Genomic DNA, 27,810 nt, shown 5'->3' on the forward strand with positions numbered 1-27,810 from the left:
TAAATAATATATAGCAATTCCACATTATTATTATCCTGTGGATCCACATTGTATAATCCAATAGATATGAAAACATACCTACACAAAGTTTGTACATCGATGTTCACAAAAACATTATCCATAATTGGCTAGTAAAAGTAGACATAATGTAAACTATCAACCTATCAACTGATGAATAGATGAGTAAAATTCTATTCATTAGTAAAAAAGACCAAGGTACTAATACATATTTTAACATGGACAAATGTCAAAAACATTATGCGAATTGAAAGAAGCTTAATACAAGAGAATATTGAATAACTGCAGCTACATGAAATTTTCAGAAGACTGAAAATCTACAGCAATACAAATGAGGAGCAGGACAGGAGATAATGGTAAATGGTCATAGGAGGTCTAATGAGAGTGACAAAGTATTCTAAAACTTAATTATGCTAATGCAAATTTGTTAAAAATTCATGGAATTATATCCTTAAAATAGGTTAACTACATAAAGTTTATAACAGTAATTTGATTTTAAAAACATGACTTTATAGAATGTACTTTCATGAAACAATTACAAATTGAATTATAAGACACAAACACCTAATGTTAGAGCATGGTTCAGCTTTGTAGGGATCTTATTTCTTTCAGCAGGAATTACCAGAGAGATTTCAATGTAAACATGATGCCCTCTTGTATTAAAACTATAGAAGAGTGCCGGGCATGGTGGCACACGCCTTTAATCCCAGCATTTAGGAGGCAGAATTAGGAGGAATGCTGTAAATTTGAAGCCACCCTGACATTATGTAGTGGGTTCCAGGTCAGCCTGCACTACAGCAAGATCCTGCCTCAAAAAAGGAAAACAAACAAACAAACAACAACAACAAAAACCAACAGAACAAAGTATAGATGAGTGTATGGCAGTAGGCTTTATCTCACATGGATCCAAGTACATGACTTGTCTTTATCACATGACTGTCAATCAGGTTATCATCCTCAACCTCATGGGCATACTTACAGTGAAGATACTTAGATGTTTATGCTAATGTCAGTAATAACTGTCAGTTACACATAAGCTTTGGGTTTTGTGCTGCTTGGGATCAAACCCTGGGCCTTCACAAGCTAGGCAGTTACTCTTCCAATGAGCTCCACCCCAACTTTGTTTTGATTTGAAGTAAATGAACACAGCAATCACGCTGGCATATTTCCATTTTATATGAGGAAATTAAAAGTTTCCCAAACATGTAATTAGTCATAAGTCATTAACATGAGTAGTAAATCATGGGCATAGAATTTAGTCCCATAACACCTATTGCCAAAGCCTGAACTCTTAACTTCTACACTGTGTCCTCATGAGTAAATAAATAAAAATCAAATAATGATAAACAACTTCCATATGCACTTTTTTTCACAATCCTGTTGGATGTTAGTGGAAGCAAGTCCAAATTCTGCAATGATTAATTCAAAGGAAAAAGAATCTCTTATTCCTGACCCCAGATGCATGACTTTTACAATACACAAGGAAAGTAAACACAATGAAGCAGGACAGATTTCTACTTCCCAACCTGTGCCACATAAAATATTTAGTAAGTAACTATTCATGTCATTTCCACACAAAATCTTTTCCCTTAAAGCTCATAAATTTTTCAGATCTTGTTATAAGAGAGCTCCATAGAGCCTCTGTGTGATAAAAGCCACATTAAAATTTGTTAAGAAGATAATATTCAGGATATTTATGCCTTCCATCACCAGAATTTGGGCCATTCTATATAAATTAATATGCCACAAAACAGGACATTGACATCAAATTATACTGGGAAATAGAAACAGTTTTTATTGTTGTTCCTATTTCTTAATTTCTTGATTTCATCAAAGAGGAAATATAATGTGGTAGGAGAATTGGTTAACATACTACTATTACTTAGAAGACTCTACTTTTATCACCTAGACAGAAAACTTTGAAGATAAAGGCTAATGAGCAGCTGTACCCCAAGGGCTGGTTTGGTTGTCATAGTTTCATTGCTGTATTGCCACTGCATTGACCTTATATCTGTGCTTAGTTTAGAGTGAAAACTAATGATATAGAGTTTACTGTTCAAAAGAATTGATCATAAAAATCATCATTTAAATAAAATAGCAACATCCATAAAGTTAGTACAGGTGTTATAAGGATATGGTTAAAATCATGATGGTATGTGAATGATAAATCTGAGAAATAGTCAAAGACAATGTGTAGCAAATCTTGTCATCCCATCATATTTATAAAATGTGTATCAAAAAGTAGTAAAGTTGAGATCTGTCCAAGAGTTTGAAGGACTAGTCCCTGTTCAGAGCATGGAACCATTTAAGGTTCTGGAAAGAGGGAGTCAGGCTTCCATCTATTCACTCAGGGCTTGCCTGAGGTGAATTACTGGGAACCTGTTCTTTGCTTTGTAAACCCATTAGGGATGTAACTCTATTGCTTTCACGTATCCACATACCCTCAAGGTACCACTTGCTTCCTCTATTTCCTCCATCAAACCTCATCCTTAGATGTTTTATTCACTCTAAGATACAAAGGCTTTCTAACTATGTAGTATGTTACTGAACTCTGCAGTGTTTGAATTTTCTACAAGGATCAAAGCACAAAGGAATGCATCTTTGAGGCTGTCCAAAAATTTCAGGCCCAACAGCAGATAGGAAATTATGTACATCAACTATGTACTTTAAAAATAATTGTCTTTCATATTTGCATTAGACCTTCCTGGCCTGGTCAGAAATTATATGTTGTTCCCAATAAAAGGTAGATTTCCCCCACACGTCTTACAAAGAAACTGAGGCACATTACTTCTAATGAGACATATCCCCACACAATAATGCAACCTAGAGTCTAGCTAGCATTTCCCAAGGTTTAGGATTATGCATATCATAAATCAACTGTGAATTTGTTTAAAATTTAGATTTCTTGGCATTCTTCAACCATTTAAAATATATATTTTTTTTACTTTTACTTATTTATTACTAAGGAGAGAGAGAGGAGAATGGGCATTCCAGGGCCTCTAACCACTGCAAACAAACTTCAGATGCATGTGCAACCATGTGCATCTGGTTTATGTGGGAATCTGGATAATTAAACCTGGGTCCTTAGGCTTCCCTGGCAAGCACCTTATACACTTAGCCAGCTCTCCAGCCCCAGTCTTTTAAAATTAGAACAGTACTCCATCTAAAGATAATTTTCTACATTATTTTTTTATCTAAAATAATATGAAGGGGCTGGAGATATGACTCAGAGCTAAAAGTATATGTTAGCAAAGCCTGCTGGCCTAGGTTCCATCCTCTAGTGCCCATGTAAAGCCAGATGAACAAAGTGGTATATATGTCTGGAGTTAATTTGTAGGGACAAATGGTCCTGGCTTTCTCTCCTGGGCACACTTCACTTTCTCTCTCTCTCTCTCCCCCCTCTGTCTCTCTCCCTCCCTCCTTGGTAATAGTAAATATATAATAAATAAGAATAATGAGGATTTGGTAGTGTAGGTGTCTAGTGCTCTACCCTTTTTCATAACTTTGGTCAGTATAACCTACAGGCTTTCTAGGGAATAAAACTAAAATATACCTGGCTTTTGTATCTTCTAAATTTGTGATTTTAAAACTCTTGGTTCAGCCGGGTGTGGTGGCACACGCCTTTAATCCCAGCACTTGGGAGGCAGAGGTAGGAGGATTGCCATGAGTTTGAGGCCACCCTGAGACTACGTAGTGAATTCCAGGTCAGCCTGAGCTAGAGTGAGACCCTACCTAAAAAACAAAAACAAACAAACAAAAAACAAACTCTTGGTTGACATGCAATTTATTTGGTTATCAAAATAAATTTGAACAAATAAATAAGTGAAAAGTGAGAAGAAGGAAGGAGGGATGAGGGAATTATTATGAACAGAAGATGCGGGTGTACAGCTGGGGTACCTAGACAGCAGAGGTTTTACAGAATTCCTGGACAAAATGTCCAATATTCTAGGCTACATAGAACCTCCATCCTTGCTCTTCACAGTGCATAACTATTTTATTAATGCTAGGATTGTGACACCCACACTGCACCTCCTGACCTCACCTCCCCAGGCTTCCAAATGATGTCTTCTGTAACAGTAAAGAACAACATTGTTTCTAATTGGATTTGACACCTCCTTCATTTTTGTCACGTTTAATACTGAATGTGGTGTTGGGCTCATTCTCATTCCAAAGTAGGAAGAATAAGTGGAAACAGTGATACCTGTTTGGTTTGTGTTGCTTTGTTTCTAAGAGACAACTGGAACCAATTTAATAGAAATTCTTTCTGGTCAATGAGAATTCCCTTTCTTTCTCACAAAATTCATTTTGGTCACAGAGACTGTGGAAATATGTTACAACTAAAGAAACATAAAACCATGTATATTATGCATATAAAACAAACAGTCTCAAACTTGAACTTCAGAGCTGGACAAATAAACAGAGGATGTGGGTCTGCAGTAGAGCACTTTCTGATGTACAGGAGGCCCAGGGTTCAAGCCCTGATATGTAAACACAAAAACAATCAGAAAAACTACTATTATATGCAGCCAAAAGGGAGCAAAGAATACATTGTTTAATAAAACTTGGTACATGCACTTGCAATCCTTCTAAATTCTCATAGTAACAGTGTATGTGCCAAAATGTCTCTGAAAACAAATAATAAACAAAATTATTTTCTCCTGTAGAACAGAAATAATTTTCACTGAAATGTAGAACTATCTTCCCAACCCTACATGCATCCAAAGGTTCAAAAGCACAGGGATGTTCACGAGCGTACATGTCTTTCTCTACAGAATGAATATATGCCAGACTCTGAGCACAGGGAAGCCCTGAAGAAAATAGATGGCTGAGATGGTGAAGGTCTAGCAAGCTTTGGGATCATGTTTCTAGTAACTACCCAGTAGCATGGGCAGTTGTTCATGATGTAATGTTATAGAGAAAAGGAAAATTAAAAAAAAAATGTGTTATTGAAATATAACAATCTTTCTTTTTCCTTTATTTTTTTTTGTGTGTTTTTGTTATTTGAGGTAGGTTCTCACTCTAGCCCAGGCTGACCTGGAATTCACTATGGTCTCAGTCTCACAGTGATCCTCCTACCTCTGCCTGTCAAGTGCTGAGATTAAAGGTGTGTGTTACCATGCCTGGTCAATACAACAAACTTTCCATATGTATGTATCTATGTCCTGATAATCTATATTTATAAGCCTACATATCTTATTTTCTATACTTAAATAGTATGCATAGAAAGCTGTATTTCTTGGGCTGGAGAGATGGCTTAGTGGTTAAGCGCTTGCCTGTGAAGCCTAAGAACCCTGGTTCGAGGCTTGGTTCCCCGGGACCCACGTTAGCCAGATGCACAAGGGGGCACACGCATCTGGAGTTCATTTGCAGTGGCTGGAAGCCCTGGCACGCCCATTCTCAATCTCTCTCTCTCTCTGTCTCTTTCTCTCTCTGTAACTCTCAAATGAATAAATGAACAAAAAAATTTAAAAAAAAGAAAGCTGTATTTCTTGAATAGTCATCATCTAACCTTCTTCATTCTTCTTTATTCCAAATAGCATACAAAAAGGTATGAGATAAATATAATTTTAATAATATTTAGATATAATTTTAATATTTTATACTGTAACTTTTTACACATTTTAACTGTTATTAGAAAAAGTAATAATTTAAAAAAATCTAGAGAGATGGCTTAACAGTTAAGATATGTGCCTGCCAAGCCTAATGACCTGCATCCAATTTCCCAGTACCCACGTGAAGTCAGATGCACAAAGTGGCACATGCATCTGGAGTTAAGGCTAGAGGTTCTGGCACATCCATATTCATTCTCTCTCTCTCTCTGCTTGCAAATAAATAAAAATATTTTAAAAATCAAATGTCAAGGTTTAGAAGTAGTATTATAATGTCAATGACTAGAGGTTATCTTTGAAAAATAACTCTGGGAACTTCTTCCCAGATTTTAGCAAATATAAAAGTTTTAAAAATATAAAAGTATAAAAAGAATTTAAAAAGAATGATGAAAGCTAAATCCTCTTGACTCTGTGGGAAACAAGCAAAAATAGAATAAACACTGAAAGTGTTTATTCATTCTCATTCTTTAAAATGCATCATAATGATAAATTTATGCAGTTTCTCTTACATTTTAATGCCTACTAAAAGGCATAGCATGTTTTAAACACACGTACATATTATCATGTTTGGTGAACAGTGTTTACACTAACTTGAATTAATAAATGCTCCCAGTGATTTTCTCCACATACTGAAGAATGCAAAATGATAAAGATCTCACTGTGGGAAATATTGGGCTAAGGAGACAGCTCAGTGATTCAAAATGTTTGCTTGCAAAGTCTGCAAGTCTGGGTTGGCCTGGTTCAGTTCTCCAGTACCCATGTAAAACCAGATACACAAACTGGTGCATGTGTCTGGAGTTCATTTGCAAGGGCAAGAGTTCTGCCTCTCTGTCACTCTGTCTTGCTTGTGTTCTCTTTCTTAGTGCAAATAAATAAGAAAACATTTTCAAAAAAAGAAATATGAGGCCAGGCATGGAGTCACATGCCTTTACTCCCAGCACTAGGGAGCCAGAGGTAGTAGGATTGCTGTGAGTTCCAGGCCACCCTGAGAATGCAGAATGAGCTCCAGGTCAGCCTAGACTACAGTGAAACCCTACCTCAGAAAGCAAAAAAAGAAAAAGAAAAAAGAAAAGAAAAGAAAGAAATATGAAACAACTAATTAACCAAAAAAGTACATGGGTTAGGACATTTTACTTGTATAATATTCTAAAAAATAATCTCACCATCCCTTGGGCAATTGTAGATTTTTCTTGCCACTACCAGTGTAGCTTATGATTACATTTGGCCACTAAAATGTTGCTCTTTTTACCTCACCCCTCTTGAATCTAGGAATTTACTATTCTTTTTAAAATTTATTTTATTTATTTATTTGAGAGCAACAGACAGAGAGAGGAAGAGGCAGAGAGAGAGAGAGAGAAAGAATGGGCACACCAGGGCCTCTAGCCACTGCGAACAAACTCCAGATGCGTGCGCCCCCTTGTGCATCTGGATAACATGGGTCCTGGGAATCAAGCCTCGAACCGGGGTCTTTAGGCTTCACAGGCAAGCACTTAACTGCTAAGCCATCTCTCCAGCCCGAATATACTATTCTTATTGTAAAATCAGCAGTGTTGGGAGTTTTCACATGTGCAAACGAGCATGCCTTCCTCATTATTCTTTGAAATAATATATTCACTGCATATTGGTTATCTTTCATTTCTACCTAGGACAATGTCTAAGACAGAAAACACTCAGTACTTATCTGTTAAACAAATGAATAATGTATATTGCTTCCAAAAGTGACTTGCATAATTGGCTCTCTCTCTCTCTATCTCTCTCTCTGCATATCCATGCCACTAGTATAGAAAGTAAATTCTTCTTCTATTCCTTAATTGTGAGATAGCCTGTGATTTGCCTTTTCCCAGTAATACTCAGTACACATGACACTGCTGCTTCTGGGCCCCTTCTTTAGTACGTCTGTGGCTCCTACTCTTGCTGTCTTTGAGTACTGGGTTGCCATAAAGAGTTCTGACAGCTGGCTAAAATGCGGAACGAGTAAGGAAGAGGCTGAACCAGCCACCAGCATTGCTGGGCAGGTGCTGAACTTATACATAAAGTTTTGTGTATCAGACAATTGCACTAAATAGGCACCTCCTGTCCTTCATGGGACAGACACAGGATATCTCTGGCTAGCTAGCATGCCCCAAAACAGAATATAAAATAGTTGTTGCTTTGACTCAAAAAATTCATGTATGGTTTATTATGCAATTGTACATACCTGACACCACCACTGGTACCTAAAATAGGATAGTGCTGCAGTAAAAAATCTAAAATACTTGGTATTGTTATTGGAACTGTGTAGTACAAATATGAAGGTGTTAATGTTGCTTCTAGGGTGAGAGAAAGGAGAATGCTTACTCAGTAATGCAATTATCAAATGTACCAACTGTTTAGTTTATTTTGAGGAATGGAATTTCCTTCTTAAAGGCCTTAGAATGAGTGGACAAACTATTTTCTAAAGAAAATTTGTGTTCTTACTAGTATCTAGTATCAGGATTTCTATCTGAACACAAACCAGCACTGAATATTATCATCATCCTGGACTGTTTCATGGGATCAGCAAAGAGATGTTAGATGGCATAGTGCACATCTCTACAGTGGTTAATGAGAGTTCACACTCATGGGGGTTCTTTTATCCATGTTTTCAAATGTTTGCTCACCTACTCGGTTGTCCATTATCTGATCATGTGCTCATTCTATACTTCCAAAGATGAAGAACATTTAGTAAATACTATGGTCTAAATATTCTTTTTATAGTAGAGACTTGATGATGAGTGTGAGGAGATAGGGCTTGGGGCATAATTGAATAATAAAGGTGGAGTCTTTGGAATAGGATATGAGATTCGTGCCATTATAAAAAAAAATGGGGGCTGGAGAGATGGCTTAGCAGTTAAGCGCTTGCCTGTGAAGCTTAAGGACCCCGGTTCGAGGCTCCATTCCCTAGGTCCCACGTTAGCCAGATGCACAAGGGGGTGCACGTGTCTGGAGTTTGATTGCAGAGGCTGGAAGCCCTGGCGCGCCCATTCTCTCTCTCTCCCTCTACCTGTCTTTCTCTCTGTGTCTGTCGCTCTCAAATAAATAAATTTTAAAAAAATTAAAAAAAAATGCCTCAAGGAGCTGGGGATTGGCCCAGTCAGTGAAGCACTTTCCATGCAGTAGGAGGACATGAGTTCAGAACCTTAGAAGTGATGGGAGTGCTGAGCATGCTGGCACACACCAGGAACTCCAGTGCTTGGGAAGCAGAGACAAGAGGAACCCAGAGGCAAACTGGCTAGCCATACCAGTCCAGTTGATGTGATTTGGTAAGAGACCCTCTGCCTCATTAAATAAGGTGGATAGTGGTTGGAGACATCCAATGTCAACTTCCGTCCTACACACACACACACACACACACACACACACACACATGCATGTGCTGACACATCTATGACAATATACACATATGAGTGCACATACATGTATACATGCATATATGCCATACATTAATAATAAAATAGTCATGGAAAGCTGTTCTCTTTCACCATTGGAAGACATAGACAGAAAGGGCCAGATTAGATACTTTCCCCAGTTAAACCATTTTTCAGGATCACTGTCTTAGACTTTTTAGTCTTCATAACTTTTGGAAGTATTGTTTTTTTTATCAATCTCACCCACTTTATACTATTTTGTTGTGGTAGCCTAAATGAGCAGACATAGTCAGAAATTCTTATACATCAATTGTCATTGGTCAAAAACCCCAAATATTAGGATTTCTCCTAAAAAGAAAACCTAAAACCAAAAATATTTTATCTACTACAATTATGTTTACAATAGCAGATCATCATGAATATTTAGTATAATTGAATGATTATAAATAATATCTAGGTGGAGTAAAATAGTAGATATCAGAAGTAGCTACTAAGGTAATGTTATTTTAAAATATATTTGAATAAAAGGATATTGTCAACATGACTTTCAACAGGAAAAATTCTGCTACATAATGCTTAATATTAGTACCAAAAAATTTTTAAAATTTTTCTTAAAAAGTAAAGAAAGTGACAAAATTCACAAAATATTAATAACAGTTAACTCTTTATTCCTGAAATTGTGGTAATTCCATGTTGTCTTCTCTGAGACTTCCATTATTTTTCAGATTTCACATTATTTTACTTCTTTTTATTACCTTACACATACATTCAAAATTAAGACACAGCTACACATTGTTAAAAACATTTTATTATCCAACATGGCTCAGGGAAATTTTGCGGAAGAGGGGGTGGAAAGAATGTCAGAGTCACATGTTGGGTCATGATTTGCAGAGACATTTAGCATACCAATAACTGGAGACTAACTCCACAATGCACGACCCATTTACATCAACAAGGAGGATCTAATGGGAGGGGGTAGATCATAGACGAGCCTAAACAATGGTACCAAACTGCCTGTATTTGATGAAAAGAAAACTAATAAATCAAATTAAAGAAAAAAAAAAAACATTTTATTATCTTAGTTTTAATTAAATGTCCACATCTTAATCTTTGCATATCAATTCTTTTAATATTTTTTAACTGAAAAATATTGAACAATTTCAAATAATAGAAGAGTCTGCTTTGACAAGCTCCCTTTTCCAATGCAAAGATTAATAGAGTTTTAATTTGGTATCAAAGGAAACAGGCAAGCAATCATGTTATAAGATGAAGAAAAAAGTGTGGCAGGGGGAGAGAAGAAGGCTCAGTGGTTAAAGTCATGTGCTTGCCAGGCATGCCAGCCCAGGGTTGATTCCCAAGACACTCATGTAAGCCAAATGAAAAAAGTTGTACAAACATCGGGCGTTTGCTTGTACCACAAACAGCCCATGGCCTGTGCAAATAAACAATTTAAAAAAATGTATTCTAGATAATGACATCTAAAGTTCCTCACTTTGTAACTTAGTAAGAAAATCCAACCTTGTGTGGCCCAATAATCGATCTTGTACATTGCACATGAAGCAAGGTTATGACATTTAATCCACTGCACCCCTCCGTTTAGCCCGAGATTCCCAGCGCAGGATGAGGTTAGACGTTGACTTGTACCTGTCAAATGAGGGCTTCTCTCCACAGTCGAAGGCATCCTGGAGCTCCTTGACAAGATTAGCTTGGCCTGGCAGCCGGAAGAGACCCTCTTCTCTCAGCCCCCTTTGCCGGATGAAATCCGCGCACTGCTCCACCAGCATGGGGGCCAGCCGGTTCCCATACCTCTTCTCGTAGCGCACGGTGTCCTCGAGCTTCTGGCCAAAAATACCTGGAAACATATGAGAGCATAAAACTTTGAGATTTTTTTTCCTCTTTGCACTTATGAGGGTTTTTTTTTTTTTTTGAATCTTAGTGAATGGACCAGCCAATCAAAGTCATGACTTAAAATTCTAAAGTGAAGAGGGCTTCTATTGCACTGCCTCTTTCTGCTGCAGTTAAGACTAAAACAGAAGCACTGAGATTTCCACTTTGAAGCAAAAATACTACTATAAATGACCTTTGTTCCTTCTTTCCTTCCTTCTTCCTTTTCTTTCTTCCTTACTTTCTCATTTTAATTTTGATCGATATGCAAGACAAATGTATTTACAAAATGAAGATAATAGTTAAACTTTATTTTTGTTATAATCTATCTTTATATCCAATTCACATTTATTTTCAGTATTTATTTATTTATTTGCAATCATAGAGAGAAGAGGCAGACAGAGAGGATGGCTTTGCAGGCAAGTGCCTTAACCACTGAGCCATCTCTGCAGCCCTGCATTTAGCTTAAATTCTGTTATTTTTTAGTCAACTTGTGATGTGATGACTATAGTTAAAGTGAAAAAAACACAAAAGAAAACCTAACTTTTCTTTTCTTTCTTTCTTTTTTTTTTTTTAATACTTCAAAGCCAGGCTTGGTAGCACATGCCTTTAATCCCAGCACTTGGGAGGCTAAGGTAGGAGGATCTCTGTGAGTTCAAGGCCAGCCTGAGACTATAGAGTGAATTCTATGTTAGCATTAACTAGAGTGAAACTCTACCTCGATAAAACAAACAAACAAACAAAAATCAGACAGAGTTTCAATTTACACATTCATTTTAAACCATCGTTTCTTGACATTTTCCTTTGTTACTAAATTAAAAACAGTAGACGTTTGCATCAGAAACATGAATTTTGTGACAGAGGAGTCTTCTATTACTTGATTAAAAAAAAACAGAACTAGTAATGTGAAAGATAAAACTTAAAATTATGAGAGAGTAACTGCTCAGGGGTGTAGACAATGACGATGTCTGAGAGAGTGATTATTCAGGGATATGGGCAAAGACAATGGTGATGTCATAGCAGGGAGGATGTTTTCTTAATGGCATTGTCTGAACTTGCCAGTGCACAGTAGTAATAAAACATGAAATTTCTACAAACCATATGTCCTTCTTGGTCCAGTGAACACTCCACTGGGCATACGAGGACCTTCAGCCACTACAAACAAACTCCAGAACACGCGCCACCTTGTGCATCTGGCTTACATGGATCCTGGGGAATTGATCCTGGGTCATTTGGCTTTTCAGGCAAGTACCTTAACCAGTAAGACATATCTCTAGCCCAATAATCAGCTTTTCAGGAGACAGGGTTCCCCTAAGCATATGACTCTCATGTTCCTAGAGAGACTGAAGAGCACTGAATGGTTTTGATGGTCTAACGAGTGTCACAAAAAGGCAACGAAAGCATATGCTGTGAAGCTATATTGTGTCTAGACTCCAAGATGTCTAGGAGTAATTCCAGCAGCCCTTCAGCTAAGCATTTAATAATAACAGCATATGTTTTGCTTCGCACTTGTTAATAATGTAGTTATGGATTCACAAATCCAAAGTCATCACACTCTGAGAAATAAAAGCATGCAGCTGGGCTGGAGAGATGGTTTAGCAGTTAAGGCATTTGCCTGCAAAGCATAAGGACCCATGTTGGATTTCTCTCCAGATCCCAGGAAATCCAGATGCACAAAGGGCAGGCAAGCGCAAGGTCACTCATGCCCACTAGGTCATGCAAGAGTTGGGAGGAAATGGCACCAAATAAAACAATCCTTTGTCAGCATATCTAGTACTAATGGAATTAACATTTTTCCTTATAAGAAATAATGTTGAGGGCTGGAGAGATGGCTTAGCGGTTAAGCGCTTGCCTGTGAAGCCTAAGGACCCCGGTTCGAGGCTCGGTTCCCCAGGTCCCACGTTAGCCAGATTCACAAGGGGGTGCACGCGTCTGGAGTTCGTTTGCAGAGGCTGGAGGCCCTGGTGCACCCATTCTCTCTCTCTCCCTCTATCTGTCTTTCTTTCTGTTTTTTGCTCTCAAATTAAAAAAAAAAAAATTAAAAAAAAAAGAAAGAAATAATGTTGAGTGGCTTGATATCAAAATTCAAGTAATATGAAACACAACAAAGGAAGGAAGGGAAGGGCATCCAAGGTCAATACACGTAGCTGTAGAGGCAGGAGAATTTATTTTGGAGACTTTGGAACAAGCATCTCCTTGATGGTGAAGCTTGCAGCTTTCATAATTCAGCAGCCATTCTCACTCCTGTTTTCTGTGGACACTTCCACTCCAGAAGCTACAACATTAAACACTTCCCCATAGTGAGGAGGCCATTCGGCCTTGTGCTACTAGAAAGTTTTCACATTTTTATTAGGATGTATGATTAATAATAAGGCTTGCACAATGGCTATGAATGAAGGGTCTGTGGAGTTCTTTGAAAATACATGTGATAATGGGATGGAGGGATGGCTTAGTGGTTAAGGCGTTTGCCTGCAAAGCCTAAGGATCCAGGTTTGATTCTCCAGGCCCCATGTTAGCCAGACGCACAAGGGTGAGCACACACCTGGAGTTCATTTGCAGTGGCTGGAGGCCCTGGCATGCCCGAATATTCTCTGTCTCTCTCTCTCCCTCTTTCTCTGTCAAATATATAAATAAATAATAAATGTATATGCTGCTTATTTGTTTATAGCTTTTTGAGGCTATCCTACCAAAATTAAGGAACTAGACGTCCATGGGCCTTTTGGTCATTTTAAACAGTGTGTTGACACTGGCAAGTATACCATATTCATCTGTGATGTCTCACCCTGAATATCTGCTATAAGTTTTCTCTCCAAACTTAGGAGAAATCCAGTAAAGATGTTCTGGCTTAGCTCCTATAAACACTTCAAAAGGGAACCAAACTTTGAGAATTTAGTTTTGTACACAACTTAAAAATCTTTTTTAAAACACTCAGAGTTTCCTTTTTGGCAACATCTCAGGAGATATTAAAAGAAGACATATACATAGGTGTGTACCAGTGATTGATGTGTATGTCTTTTGCTGTTTTGAACAGGCAATTTTGCTTTATGATAAAATAAGAACTCATCTGTAAAATATAATAAGAAACTTAAATTTATTATGCATTATTTAATTAATCCTTGAAATTAGTTCTTTCACTTTTGTAAGAGATACTTAACTACTATAGTCCCTACTTACACATGAGAAACTTGGGGCTGAGAGATTAAATCTATTTTTTCAAATTTAGTTACAAAGCAACAATGAAAGATTGAAAGTTCATGTTCAGATTTATTCAGTTTTAAAAGCTATTCTTCCTTGAACAGCAGCTATCTTCATTTTATAATAATTTAAAATAGTAGTCAAAACCTATATGCTGTTATCATTTAAGAAAGTAGCCAAGGGCTGGAGAGATTGCTTACAGGTCAAGGCACTTGCCTAAAAAGCATAAGAATCCAGGTTTAATTCTCTGGTACCCATGTAAGCCACATGCTCACATGATGGCACATGCACCTAGAGCTCATTTGCAATGGCTTGAGACCCTAGTATGCCCCCTCTCTCTCTCTCTCTCTCTCTCTCTCTCTCTCACACACACACACACACACACACACACACATATATATATATATACACACACTCACACACATATATATACATCTGCTGCCTTCTCTCTCAAATAAATAAATATTTTGAAACAATTAAGAAAGTAGCCAATCCATGTATTCCAAGCATGTTTATCAGCAGTTTATCTCTCATTTAAAGCTCATAGCACCCCTGGAGGTAGGCACCAGCTGCTCTGATATTTTATGAATGAGGAAGTTAACACTCAAAAAGAGCAAGGGACTTGCCAAAAGGTTATGAAGCTAGTAAACGGTGGAGCTAAGATCTGTTCACAGCTGAGAAGTTTCAGAGCTTCTCTGTATTGTATCTATTGCACAATACTATGTGGTGTAAACAATGGCAAAAACAGTGTAAAGAAAGTGTCCTGCCATACACTGGCTTTCTGACCTGAATTCTCTCATCACATTAAGAGTTAGATAGGAGGTAGGGGAAATGCTAGAACAAAAACAGGAGGAGGGAAAATCTCTAGTACTTCAGTGACTATGTTACTCAAAGAAACAAGCCCTTTTCCTCAGGTAAAGCTAATGCCCATTTAACAATATAAAACATAAGAGAGATAAAATAGGCAGACATTATGTCCATATGATTTGTAATTCCTCTAGGGAAATAAGCTTGTGGCTATAGAATTGGTGCTGCAAGAGGCTTCCTTAATGACTTCCTGTGGATGTATACTATCCATTTTATGGCACTAGAATCAAGGAGGTTAACATCTCCAGTGTGCAATGGTGGGTATGGACTCTCCCCCTACATAAGAATATTCTTGTGAGTGAAGTTACTGATGGGGATAAGATAATTTAAGAAGAAAATAACACCTGATTTAACAGTTTTGAGGGAGTACTCAAATTTCAAACATTAAAATGAACAAAACAGGAAAATGCTATAGGCATTACCCATAACTAGCAGCATGTGGAAAACTTACCTCGATTAGTAAACGATTAACAAAAATATTCTCTGTGGTTTGTATCGTGCAAACAATCCCAGCTATGCCCATTTAAATTCTCAGTGAGGTCACCCTCCCTGTCAACTGCCTTTGGCGCTTCTGGCTGACAATGGTATGCTGTGGTGTTCACTTCTCCTGCAGGGGCATTGACACGGACACAAAGCATCCATCAGCCAGCAGCCAATTGGACTGCACTGGGCTGGGAAAGGAAATCACACAGGTGAATTTATTGTATGATGAGGGAAGCTGTGTCAACTGGAGTGTGAGACCCCTTCAGGATCTGTAAAGATCCTCCTTAACACAGGACTTATATTCTCAGTAGCTAGGGTGGGCTGTGTCTCGAGACATGCTTAAATTCTATCTTCTATATAAACACACACAAAGCCATGCCATCTTGTGCTCTGTAACTACTTGGCCTCTTTCTTCCTTGCTTCCTATCTCATTAGTTTATAAATAAACCATTGCACTTTGACCGCTTGACCCTGCCATTCCATTAAAATGGCATTTTCTGAAAATCGCCAAAAACTTCTTGGAAGCCACATTTTATTTTGTATTAATTTATGCTTCACCACCTTAAAAACTATCAAGCTCCCTCTCTCTCTCTCTCTCTCTCTCTCTCTCTTTCGACCCTTCGTACTTTTAGTTTTCTTTTATTTTCCCCCCTCAGAAGGTCCTCATGACTTCTTGATGATGTGATCTACTGTATCCTGTCCCTAGTATCACAGTGAACTGAAACTCTCAGGAAAAAACTCTACACTTTTTTTTGTTTGTTTGTTTTGAGGCAATCCCAAAAGACTGCCTTTTTTTAATGAGACACAGAGAGAGAAAGATGGCATGCCAAGGCCTCCAAGCCACTGTAATCAAACTCCAGACATGTTTGCCAGCTTGTGCACATGTGTGAGCTTGTGTGCCTGCATCACCTGGTGCGTCTGGCTTATGTGGATCTGGGAGATGAACATGGATCCTTAAGCTTCACAGGCAAGTGCCTTAAAAGCTAAGCCATCTCTCCAGCCCCAAAATCTATACTGCTGTTGTACATTCAAACTTAAATGACTGTTGGGAACTAGTATGTAACAGCTTGAAAGCTAAGTTCTTAGTGTGGGGCTGCCTTTGCTTCTACATAGTCATGCCACTGCCCAGCTCTGGGACGAAATCCTCTTATGAGTATTAGTTGAAAGCTTTTGGAATGTACTAACGGACCCATTAGTTTCCACCAACCCAAAGGCTTATATGAAGTTTATAGCAAGATTTCTCCTCTTCAGCATAACTTGCCTACCTGGTGTCTCTATCAGTGTATTTGAAAAGTGTCTTGATTTATGACAGCTATAAAAAGTTCATAAAATGTTCATCATGTTGGAGGGTGGTGTTTAGATAACCAAAGTCTGTGTGCCCTGGTCATGGTCACTCATGTTTGGCTCCAGAATGAATTATTTCTTAGTCCTTCTGAGGTAAAAGCAATGTTTTTCACATCAACATCTCAATTTAGTCCTCAGCCTTATGCTTGCTTTACTTGCTACAACTTCTGTGCTGGAGACAATCTAAATCTCATAAATATCAGCTGTTCCCAGATTCGTATCTCAATTTGAGTTCTTGTAATGGCTTCTAGCTTTGGAATTCTACCTGCCTATTAGATGCTTCAACATATCTCAAAAAATTCTCAAGTCCTTTCAGTTTTGCAGACAGGGTCTCACGATACAGCTTAGATTGACCTTGAATCTATGATCCTCCCATGTCAGCCCTCCTCCTTCCCATCTTCACATGAAATATGGAATTGTTGACACGGAGCACTGTACATGGCTGCAACTGCCCAAAATTCAAAGCAAGTTCAGTCATTTTTCATTAAAACACCTTTTACGTTTTGTAATCAGAATTTTGGTTACAGATACTATAACACAAGTTTTGGGGCCCCCAGCTATCCTCTCGTGTATTTAAGAGCCATCTGGGAGTCAACCCAGGTTCTTCCTTTCTTTACTCATTTTAGTCAACACATTGGTCACTTTCAACTCTTTTACTTTACAATTACATTTCCATTAATGTATGCCTCACTCCCTTTAAACTATGCAGCTCACTCTTTTTCTGACACTTCCTATTCATAAGATTCTTGCCTCTTTTTTATAATCTTAATTTTGGTTACTGGCACCAGCTACCCTCCCTTGTGTTGGAGGATGTGCCGGGAGTCAAACATCTGTCACTTATTTAACCACCACATTGGTTACTTCAACTTTTGCTATTGCTTCAAATAAGATTTTTTAAAATTTATTTATTTATTTATTTATTTGAGAGCGACAGACACAGAGAGAAAGACAGGTAGAGGGGGAGAGAGAGAATGGGCGCGCCAGGGCTTCCAGCCTCTGCAAACGAACTCCAGACGCGTGCGCCCCCTTGTGCATCTGGCTAACGTGGGACCTGGAAAACCGAGACTCGAACGGGGTCCTTAGGCTTCACAGGCAAGCGCTTAACCGCTAAGCCATCTCTCCAGCCCCGAATAAGATTTTTTTTTTTTTTTGCATACTCTCTGAAGACCAGAGTTCTCAACTCATACAAAAACTACCACTATCATTAGTATATGACTTTTTTCCTGAAGAAAATATAACAAATATTATTCACATCAGGTTGAGCACCAACAACAGACCAAGAAAAAATTCTACTCAAGTCCAGCTTGGGGAGCCAATGTGTTCATTGCTGTTACTTATGGGGGCATGGGGTGAGGGGTTACTTACAGGATGGAGAGTGACTCAAAGGTGGCTGCATCATAAAGTCCACCACAGCATGGGTGAACACTCATGAAAGCTGAACTCTGGAACTCTCTGCTTAACCCGCAGGCAGCTTTTCCGGTCTCCTTTTCCTCACCATTTGTTCATTGCTTATTAAACCTCAGGGAGGACTGCCATGAGTCATGGAACTTCCTGAGCCTCCTGAATCTGTAGAGCCAGGTGTTTGTCCTGACTCCTAAATTTTCTCCAGGAGCTGGTGTTTCAATTCACAGCCAATAGTCGTGTTTGTAGTTTTGTTTTGTTTTGTTTTGTTTTTTTTAAATCAGATCATGCCACTCTTCTGTTTCAGACCTACCAATGTTACCCACTGATCTATCTTTTCAAACAATCTCTTTTTTTTTAATATTTTTTGTTCATTTTTTATTTATTTATTTGAGAGTGACAGACACAGGGAGAAAGACAGATAGAGGGAGAGAGAGAGAATGGGCGCGCCAGGGCTTCCAGCCTCTGCAAACGAACTCCAGACGCGTGCGCCCCCTTGTGCATCTGGCTAACGTGGGACCTGGGGAACCGAGCCTCGAACCGGGGTCCTTAGGCTTCATAGGCAAGCGCTTAACCACTAGGCCATCTCTCCAGCCCTCAAACAATCTCTTTATCATGCAATGAAGTCCCAGGAATCTGATCTCTGCTTCTTTATAAGTCTATTCAATTAACAACCATTTAGGTAGCACCCATTGTATACCAAGCACTGCACCACATCTACTCTTAATCCTATAGCTTCACATGCAAGATGCTTTCAAATTATGGAAAACTACAAGCAGTTCCCTAAGTAGAGCATGACTTACCATGTCTACATTGCTCCATTTAATAGGAAGGTCCTTCCTTCCTGAGTAAGACTAGGAAATCTTATCTTGCAAAGGCCCACTCATTATTGTCTGCAGTGTTAAGTATTTCCTAATATCACATCAACCTCTAGCCTAGACCCCAAGTTTCATGTTCTTTTTTGATTGCTTAACATATTTTCTTATAAGCACTTATTTTGATGCCCATCTAGGCTGGATTAGTTCCTCAACTTCACAGTTAACATAATTATTCTACATTTATGATGTGTAAAAATTATACTGCAAGGAAGATGTATACATGTTCATACACTGAGCTGCAGAGAATGCAACGCCTTTTCCATGGCGGCACACACACAGATAGAAATAAAATTGTTTCTAGCTCTAAAAAAACTCAAAAGCTCAGGGATAGGGAGATAATCACACAAGGATGAGGGCCTTAGTGGGTGGGATATACCCTGAGTTAGATTCTAGAGCACTCATATAAATAGCTGGGTGTGGCCACACATGCCTCTATCCCAGTCTTATGAGGAGCAGAGATTGGAGAATTGCTGGAGCTCTGGAAAATGGAAGCTCCCCATTGAGAAAGAAAGACTCCTTCTCAAATAAAATACATGGATGAACAAAAGAGGAAGACACCCCATGTTATTCTCTGGCTTCTTCACTCACATGTCTGGGACATATGTAATTGCACTCATGTGCACACACCACCTCTCTCCCTCTCTCTCTCTCTCTCCCTCTCTCTCTCTCTTTCTAGCTCATACAGATTGAGCATTCCTTGTCTGAGATTTTGAGTTTCAAGTTGGGTTTGAGTACAGAGATTTTCAGATTTTGGGCTATTTGTATATACATAATCATCCATATCTAATATGACTCAGATCTAAAGACAGCTTCATTTATACTTCATATATATTATTTATTTAAAAGATTTTATTAGGGAGGGAGAGAGAGACACACAGAGAGAAAATATCTACATGTCATGGCCTATTGCCACTAAAAATGAACTCCAGGTGCACTTTGTGCATCTAGTACTATATGGGTACGGGAGAATCGAACACATGCTGTAGGCTTTCCAAGTAAGCACCTTTAATGGCTGAGCCATCTCCCATCCTATATATCTTATACATACAGACTGAGGTTAATTTTATACAAAATTTTAATTCTTACGCTTGAAACAAAGTTTCATGGTGTGGAACTTTCCACCTGTAGTATCAAGCCAGTCCAACCCATCTTCTACCATGGGGAAACATTGCCTCTACCCTTAGAATGTAATGTCAAGGCAGGGGAGATAACAGTTCTCCAAAAACACTTTCAGAATGAATTGTGAAAGCATAAAATCAAACCACTTTACCTGCTCAATTACACAAAACAAAGGCACAATTCTATTATAAAACACAACTCTTTAGTAGTTCTTAGGTACAACATAGTTGTCTATACAATTCTAAAACTGAAAGAGTGAACAAAAACAAACAAAACCCTTCTTGGTTGTCACTCAAATTCTCTGTACTTGACTATTGCAAACTTCAATCACAAGCTCAACATAGAGGGAGGGATTTTGTTTTTCTTTTCCTTTGCTGGCTATAGCTCTGCTAGCAGGATGACCCTAGCATGGCCATGAGTATGAATGTTTTCAATGAACATTCCACCTAGGTAAATGTGGATGTCTAAATGAAGATATTCAGTTCAGTCCAGAACAAAGAACTAAAGCCAGCCAAAGCTTACTTTTATCTAATAGCACAATCCTAGCAGCCAAAAAAAATATATATATATATAAAAATTTTAATCCAAAAGGCCAAGAGTCAGGGAAAAGAGAGAAGGAGGAAAATAAAAGCCTGGTAGCCTAGGTCTAATTAGATCAATTATATGTATTATTTGCATCCCAGGGTCTCCTGATTTTATATCAACAGTCATTTTTCAAGAGAATCTCTTTCAACAGAGAATCAAACTCAAAGATGTCAAGTGACCTCTCTGAGGCCACACACCTACCAAGTTGCAGGTATGGGTTAGAAACACAGGTACATGTGATATGGAAAGTCTTCTTTCCCCACCAGATTATTTTCATTACACTTAGATGCATCTCCTGGGCATGCTGACACCTCTCTTAGGATTATCCAAGAGAAAGCCTGATTTCCTGCTGTTCAAGTAAATCACCTTTCCAGATGAGCTTCTATAGTTTGCCTTTCATTTGTGGGCACTTAAGACTTCATATAAAACACAGCATAGTGCTTATAATAGACTAATTCCTTATCCATTTCATTATCTCCAAGAAGTCTATGAACTCATAATTTGAAGCAAGCTGCTTTGTTTACCTTCTGTCCCCAGTATCCCTTGATGGAGACATCGGAATGCTTTGATATATAAACTGGTGACATACTTATAATACCTTAAAATTATATGGATTTGGATGATGCCATTTTGGTTGGCCAAATTTATTTCTATAAACATGATTATAACCTGAGCAACACAAAGTATATATATAAACTTATGGAGCCATTCTATTTTAATTTAACAGTTTGCAATTTATTTTGAATTCTTTTTTTTTTTACTTTTGGTTTTTCGAGGTAGGGTCTCACTCTGGCCCAGGCTGACCTGGAATTAATTATGTAGTCTCAGGGTGGCCTCAAACTCATGGCAATCTTCCTACCTCTGCCTCCCCAGTGGTGAGATTAAAGGCTTGTGCCACCATGCCCAGCTTTGGATTCTTGATTGAATAGTCTTGTCACTAAACTTCATTCCAGGGGGAAATAAACTAGTGTCTGTGGGTATATGTATTAAAAATGTATGACTTAAGGTGGATATAAGGACAGTGGCTGAGAAGCAGAAAAAATGAAACTCAAGGGTTATAGCATAAGAGGTATTATTGGTAAATGCAAAAGACCAATAAACTGAGAGCCATCAGTGTCTTGAACTCAGTGCAATTTGGATGGAGGAACAAATATTCCTGCACAGGGGACAAAGTGAGAAAGGACAAGAGGAGTCATGGGGTACATGCTCGGGGGGCATCAAAAGTTTTATGCTCTGGGTAATAGTTGGAATTGGTTAGAAGTGTTGATAATTATGTGTAGTAGGACTTTCCCCAGAAAAGGGGCTGTGGCAGGAATTTGTGGGGAAGGCTGGTGGTCGATAGGAGAAGATGACTGACATCTTCAATAGTCATGACTTAGGCTGCAGTAAACTGCAGGTCCAAAGCAATACAAGTGCAGACTGCTGAGGTGATGGAAACAGGAATGGGGCTCGGTGGATGTCAGGACCACGGTGTGATGCACTAGGGAGCTAATGATGGCCTAGCTCCAAGAAAGGGGACCTCGGGTGAGAACAAGTCAGAGTTTAAAATTTCACTATTGTTTCTAGTCACATCATAGCTTATGCTTCTAATACTTTTTCTTATGGATATGACAATTTAAAGTTCAAAATCAACAGGGTAAAATCACATTATAATCTTTCTCTTACCAGAACATATAAATACCCAGATTTCTGCCTAACAGCCATTTCTTAGGTTTTTCGGCCCACTGGGAAAAAGCATTTGCCATGACCTTAATTAGTTCCTGGACAAAGAAAGGGAGATGAAAAGGGCCATACAGGACAGAGAAGTCTGAAGAAAGGCGCTCTGAGAAGTGAGCTCTGCTTGTACTGGATGCGAGCTACACTCTGACCAAGCTCCTGGAAACTTTCCCTAACACCGCCCTGCATTCTGACCGGTGTTCCTCCTTCTGTTGGCTTACCCCTGACAAGAGTTCAATGGGAAAAACAGGCAAGTCAATATGTTGTTCGTTGTTCCTTTTTTCTGCTGAAATGCTGATGCTGGTAGAGGAAGAGCACAGAAACTGAGGTCTACTTTGGGAAACACTCGAACCCCAGATTTAGTAAAGCACAAAAGACGCAGCACTATTAAGCTGCCATGTCCATGACAGAGAAGTCATTCTGTACAGCAACAAGCCTTCAGTAGAGATGTAAAGTTCCTGCGCTTCATACTGCTCCCCAGGATTGGTGAATGCAGCAGCTACAAACAGCCTGGCAACATGCAAGGCAGCAGCTGGCCACCTTCCTTCCTGACCCCTATTTCAGAACTGCAGTCCAGGGGCGAGACAGAGGCTCCAAAATCCCTAGCAACTCCTCTGTTTTTTTTTTTTTTTTTTTTTTGGGGGGGGGGGGCTCTGACAGAGTGCAGAGTGCAGCATAGCAAAGGAAACACCTCTTACTCCTCAACTGATGCTGACCCCCCCCCCCCAAACATCTAAGACCTTGTAAAGAAAAGACAGCTGTAACGATAGTCTCCATGAGAGGAGAGTGGGAGCTCTTCCCTCTGCTTGTGTAGCCATGAGCCAGCCCATAGGGACTTTCTTCCCAAGCACTGCCTTCCCCTCTTGGTGTTTAAGAAGACACTGATGGTGGCAGGAAGGCACAGCAGCTGGCAGCCCAGCATTCCTGTACATCTGCTGTGTGCCCTCCAACCTTGCACAAGGGAAAATGGAGTAGGTGAAAAAAATGCCTTGCTTTGTTTTTCAAAAACAAGTGATAAACCCCCAAACACCTCGCAGTATTGTGAAGTGCAGGGTAATATGGAGAAAAAGGGAAATTACTTTAAAGGAATTAACTCTTGAGCTGTTTTCAATTTCTGTCATTGTTAATTTCTCTATCAGTGATGTAATCAGAGAGTGTCCATGAAATGCCTATAGATCTACAAAACACAGGGTATAAAATTATATGTACCTCATTTAATTTACTTGTGTCATACAAGTTATTCCCTAAATTTTTTGCTCATACTATATGACAATGGCTGTTAGACCTTAGCTATTCAAAGAGAAACAGTGGGAATGTGTGTCTCACTTAAAAGAAAAATACCCACTACATTTTGTTTGTGGGCATTTTCAAACTTTTATTTATTGATTGGTTACTAAGTAGTGTAGGTTAACTAAAATGTGGTAGATAAATTAATAATGGAGAAAGTAACAACTGTAGTCACCATTCAGCTCAGCTATTGGCTAACTTATTGGCTTATTATGGATAACTTTAAGTTTATAATGATCCAGTTCCCTTTCAGGCATCCTATTTAATTATCCTCACTTTAACAAAGGGGGGGGGGCATTTTAAAAATATTTTAACTGATAAACCTTCTCTGAAAACATTTCTTTTACTTATGTTTAACTTTTCTAAAATAACTTGATTCAGTTTGTTTTCTTGATCACATACTGACACATTTCCCCACCTTGGCTCCTGTACCACTTCCCAAAGGCATGTGATAATATATTTAGAAAGTCAAGGTGATTCTTATTTCTGGAATAAAAATGTCGAAAAGGGTCCCCACAGAGAATCTGATTATCAAAATTTTCTCACTATGAAAGTGAGCCAGCACAGGCAACCAGCACCAAAACCAAAGGGCTTGGATGCAGAACAGAGATTTAGGGGCCAGTTTCAAGGGGTCAGATCAAAGCTGGTATGTATGGTCATGGGAGCTTTGGCCCCTCCTTTCAGTCTTGCTTCCTGTCAGTCAAGGGGATCCCTTATGGAACCACTATTCTTAAGCCCCACCTCTCCTATCCATTCACCCACAGTAATACACAGATCAATATGAACCTTGAATAACAAATATAGACAACTAAGGACACACCCACACCATTCTTGTATAGTTCTAAGCTCTTGGTTTCCAAACTCTAATTCTACTGAGCATAAACAGGTCTGATAACATCAGAAAATATGTGGATATTGATAAAGAGTACATTAGCATATCATCTACCTACCTTTCCGAAAACTAAAACACCGTTTGATTCTTCTGTATGTAGTTTTAGGGATGAAAGGAGCTGACCCTAAGGCACCTGAGGTGCGTCCCCCAGAATTTCGGTCTTCCGGCATGATACAGGCCCCAAGTCCCGAGCCTGGCTCAGGCTTCCTTGCACCCTGCCCCTCTGTGGAAGCCACTGCCGCTCCTGCTCATGTTTGCTTGGGTGTTATGACTGAGGTGCTGAGATGCAGAACTCCAAGGTTTTCATCGTTCAAGTCCCTGGTGAAGGACGGGTGACCAATTCTCTTTGACTCCTTTTTGGCAAAAACACCCCGTCCTGTTCTTTTGCCTAATTCAGAGAGTTTTTAAGTTTCTGCATTTCCAAAATGTCACAGAAAAATAACTGCAGCAAGCAAGCTTCAACTATCATTCAACCAGCCAGGTTCTTTGTGTATTGTTTTATTAAGAATTGTCTTCTCAGCTGGACTGAGATTCCCCTGGAAAGGTCAGAAAGTAGTCCTGGGCAGGGGGAAAGATGACCGATGGCACAAAGGCCCCTTTTGAGAATACTTCAGGACAGTCCTTGCTGGATCCTTTCATCTGAGCAAAAGGGGAGGAAATTCCTGGCACCTTCTGCAGCAAGCATTTTCAGTGCATGATAGATTCCTTGCAAAAAAAAAAAAAAAAACTTCCTGGTGCGGTGCCTTTTATGGCAACCCCTCCCCAACCTTTGATGATCTCGGCAGGATTCTCCTTTTCCCCTTCTGTCTTCCAACACCCCAGGGAATCACCAAGTCAGAAGAGGACAGTGCCCATTCCTGGAGACTCCTTGGCTTTTCCGGGAGGCAGCTTTGGGCTCGGTGCAGAGCTTCTCCTCCCCCTCCTCCTGCGCCGGCTGTCTCCCCTTTTCTCAATGATAGCTGGGCGGGAGCTGGTGGGGCTGTGGCTTTCTCGTCACAGCTGTGGCTGCGGCTGCCGTCGGTGCCCGCTGGTCACATGCAGCAGGTGCACTCACAGCATGAAGGGAGGGGGAGGATGCCGCGCCGCGGTGCGAAGCCCTTTCCTCTTCTTTGTGACTTTGCCCTGACCTCGCGGGTCTCCTCTTGCACTACCCCTAGGGCAGGCTGGCTCAGGACAGAAAACCCACACCACCAAACCATTCCCGGGGGTGGGGACTGGCTAACTTTCTGCATCCTCATTCCAAAATATTCTCTTCCTTTACAAAATTCACTTTTAAAACAGCCCCTCCCCCAGGTACTTTTCCCAGGTATTCCCTGGCCAAGTCTATTTGTCGGTGCTAATATAATGTGCATATCCTTAAAGCACATTCACATAAGATGTACACACGTGTGTGGTTGCAGGTCTGTAAAATTCAATCTGGAAGCAATAAGTCTGCACGTATAACTGTAAGACAAATTCACTCATGTATGTATGTCTACATATATGCACGTTTGGAAATGTTTCTGGTTATGTTTGAAAATCAGGTCATTTTCAGCATTCGCACAGGATTCTGTAAGCAGTCTCTGGCTCCCAGCCCCCACATCCACTAACTGTCAATCCTGCTCACTAAATACTTTACTCACTGGGTTAATCATTCATCTACCTGGCTGTTCCATAAGCAGATGTAGAATGCTAGTGCTTTAACCCCATCTGACCCCATGGCCTCTGAGCATCCCCAAACTGTGAGCAGTGCTAGGCAGGTACTCCCATTAAAACATCATTGTTCTGACTAGCAATAAGAGGAGCAGTAGGTGTTTCTTTTTTGTTAAATATTTTTATTGGTTGTAGGGGGTGTGGTAGAGAGAGAATATGAGTATGGGCATGTCAGGGCCTCTGTCACTGCAAACAAATTCCAGAGGCATGTTCCACTTTGTGCATCTGGATTTACATGGGCACTGGGGAATTGAACACAAACCATCAGACTTTAAAATTGAGTGTCTTTAATGGGTGAGCTATCTACCTAGCCTTAGCAGTAGGTGTTTCTGTTCTCTGCTACTGATGCTTTTCCTTCTATGAAACAGCCTGCTGCTAAGAAGATGGAAGTGCATTCAGTCTAACTTACTGCCACAAGGCAGGCAGGGTGCTCACTTGGGAAACTCCAAGGCAGCTGGAAAATTAACTTACCTGCATTATGTTTTTGAGAAAAGGTAGTCTTCACAAGATTATAGACTTGTGAAGTTAAAATAGTTTGATTCGAGCTTCCTGTCTTACAAGCGAGGAACTCAACAATAAGTCAAGTAAAACCAGAAATGCAAAATCCCAGAGCTAGTCTGTGTTGGTGCTACTGAATCTCACTGCCTTCCTTGCCCAGTGCTAGCTATTTACCCCAGTAATCATTTGCAAATAGTGTTTCTGACTCAAACATATACAGGAGGACACCTATTTTGTAAAAATTAAAGAGGTTTGGTATGCTCAGATCTGACAAATAGTTTGCAGATTCTCCACTCCTCTGTGATCCAAAGCCTGGCACCTCCATGTACATGGGCTTAAAAACAATTGAGGGGCTTGAGAGATGGCTCAATGATTAAGATGCTTGCCAATCAAATCTAAGGCCCCAGGTTGGATTTCCCAGTTCCCACATAAGTCAGATGCACAAGGCGGTGGCATATGTATCTGGAGTTCTTCGTTTGCAGTGATTAGAGGCCCTAGCATGCCCATCCACTCTCACCCAAATAAATCAATAAAATATTAAACAAATAAACAATACCACCACCACCAACAACAACAACAACAAAAACAAGTGGAAAGAACTCCAGTGTAAAAAGCAATCAAGCTGGGTGTGGTGGCACACAGCTTTAATCCCAGCATTTGGGAGGCAAAGGTAGGAGGATTGCCATGAGTTTGAGGCCACCCTGAGAATACAAAGGCAATTTTAGGTCAGCCTGGGCTAGAGTGAAACTCTACCTCAAAAAACAGCAATCAAAGAGAGAAAGGGGAAGGGGGAGATCTTAGAGAGATTGAACTACTAAAATTAAACATTTCCAAAGTTAAATGTTTTGACAACTCAATCTGGGGATTTATTTTTAAGCAGGCTCTATACTACTCAGCATACTGAGTGAACAGAAAAGAAATGGCATATATGGTGTTTTAAGCAGATAGTTGAAGTA

General features: G+C 39.5%; 1 protein-coding gene across 6 annotated transcripts in view; it reads right to left on the reverse strand.

Annotated features, from left to right (window-relative positions):
* Positions 1-27,810, reverse strand: part of Arhgap24 (Rho GTPase activating protein 24) — a 461,940-nt gene that overhangs the window by 29,573 nt on the left and 404,557 nt on the right. For 5 of the 6 annotated variants that reach the window (XM_004661586.2, XM_045143258.1, XM_004661588.3 and 2 more), the window contains one exon: positions 10,658-10,865. In XM_004661586.2, coding sequence (XP_004661643.1) covers positions 10,658-10,865 — 208 coding nt within the window. Of the gene's footprint in view, positions 1-10,657; positions 10,866-24,722; positions 25,713-27,810 lie in introns of those variants that run through there. The other variant, XM_004661587.2, reaches the window with a different exon arrangement.

Source organism: Jaculus jaculus, chromosome 2, assembly GCF_020740685.1.
Source record: "Jaculus jaculus isolate mJacJac1 chromosome 2, mJacJac1.mat.Y.cur, whole genome shotgun sequence".
NCBI classification, from domain to species: domain Eukaryota; kingdom Metazoa; phylum Chordata; class Mammalia; order Rodentia; family Dipodidae; genus Jaculus; species Jaculus jaculus.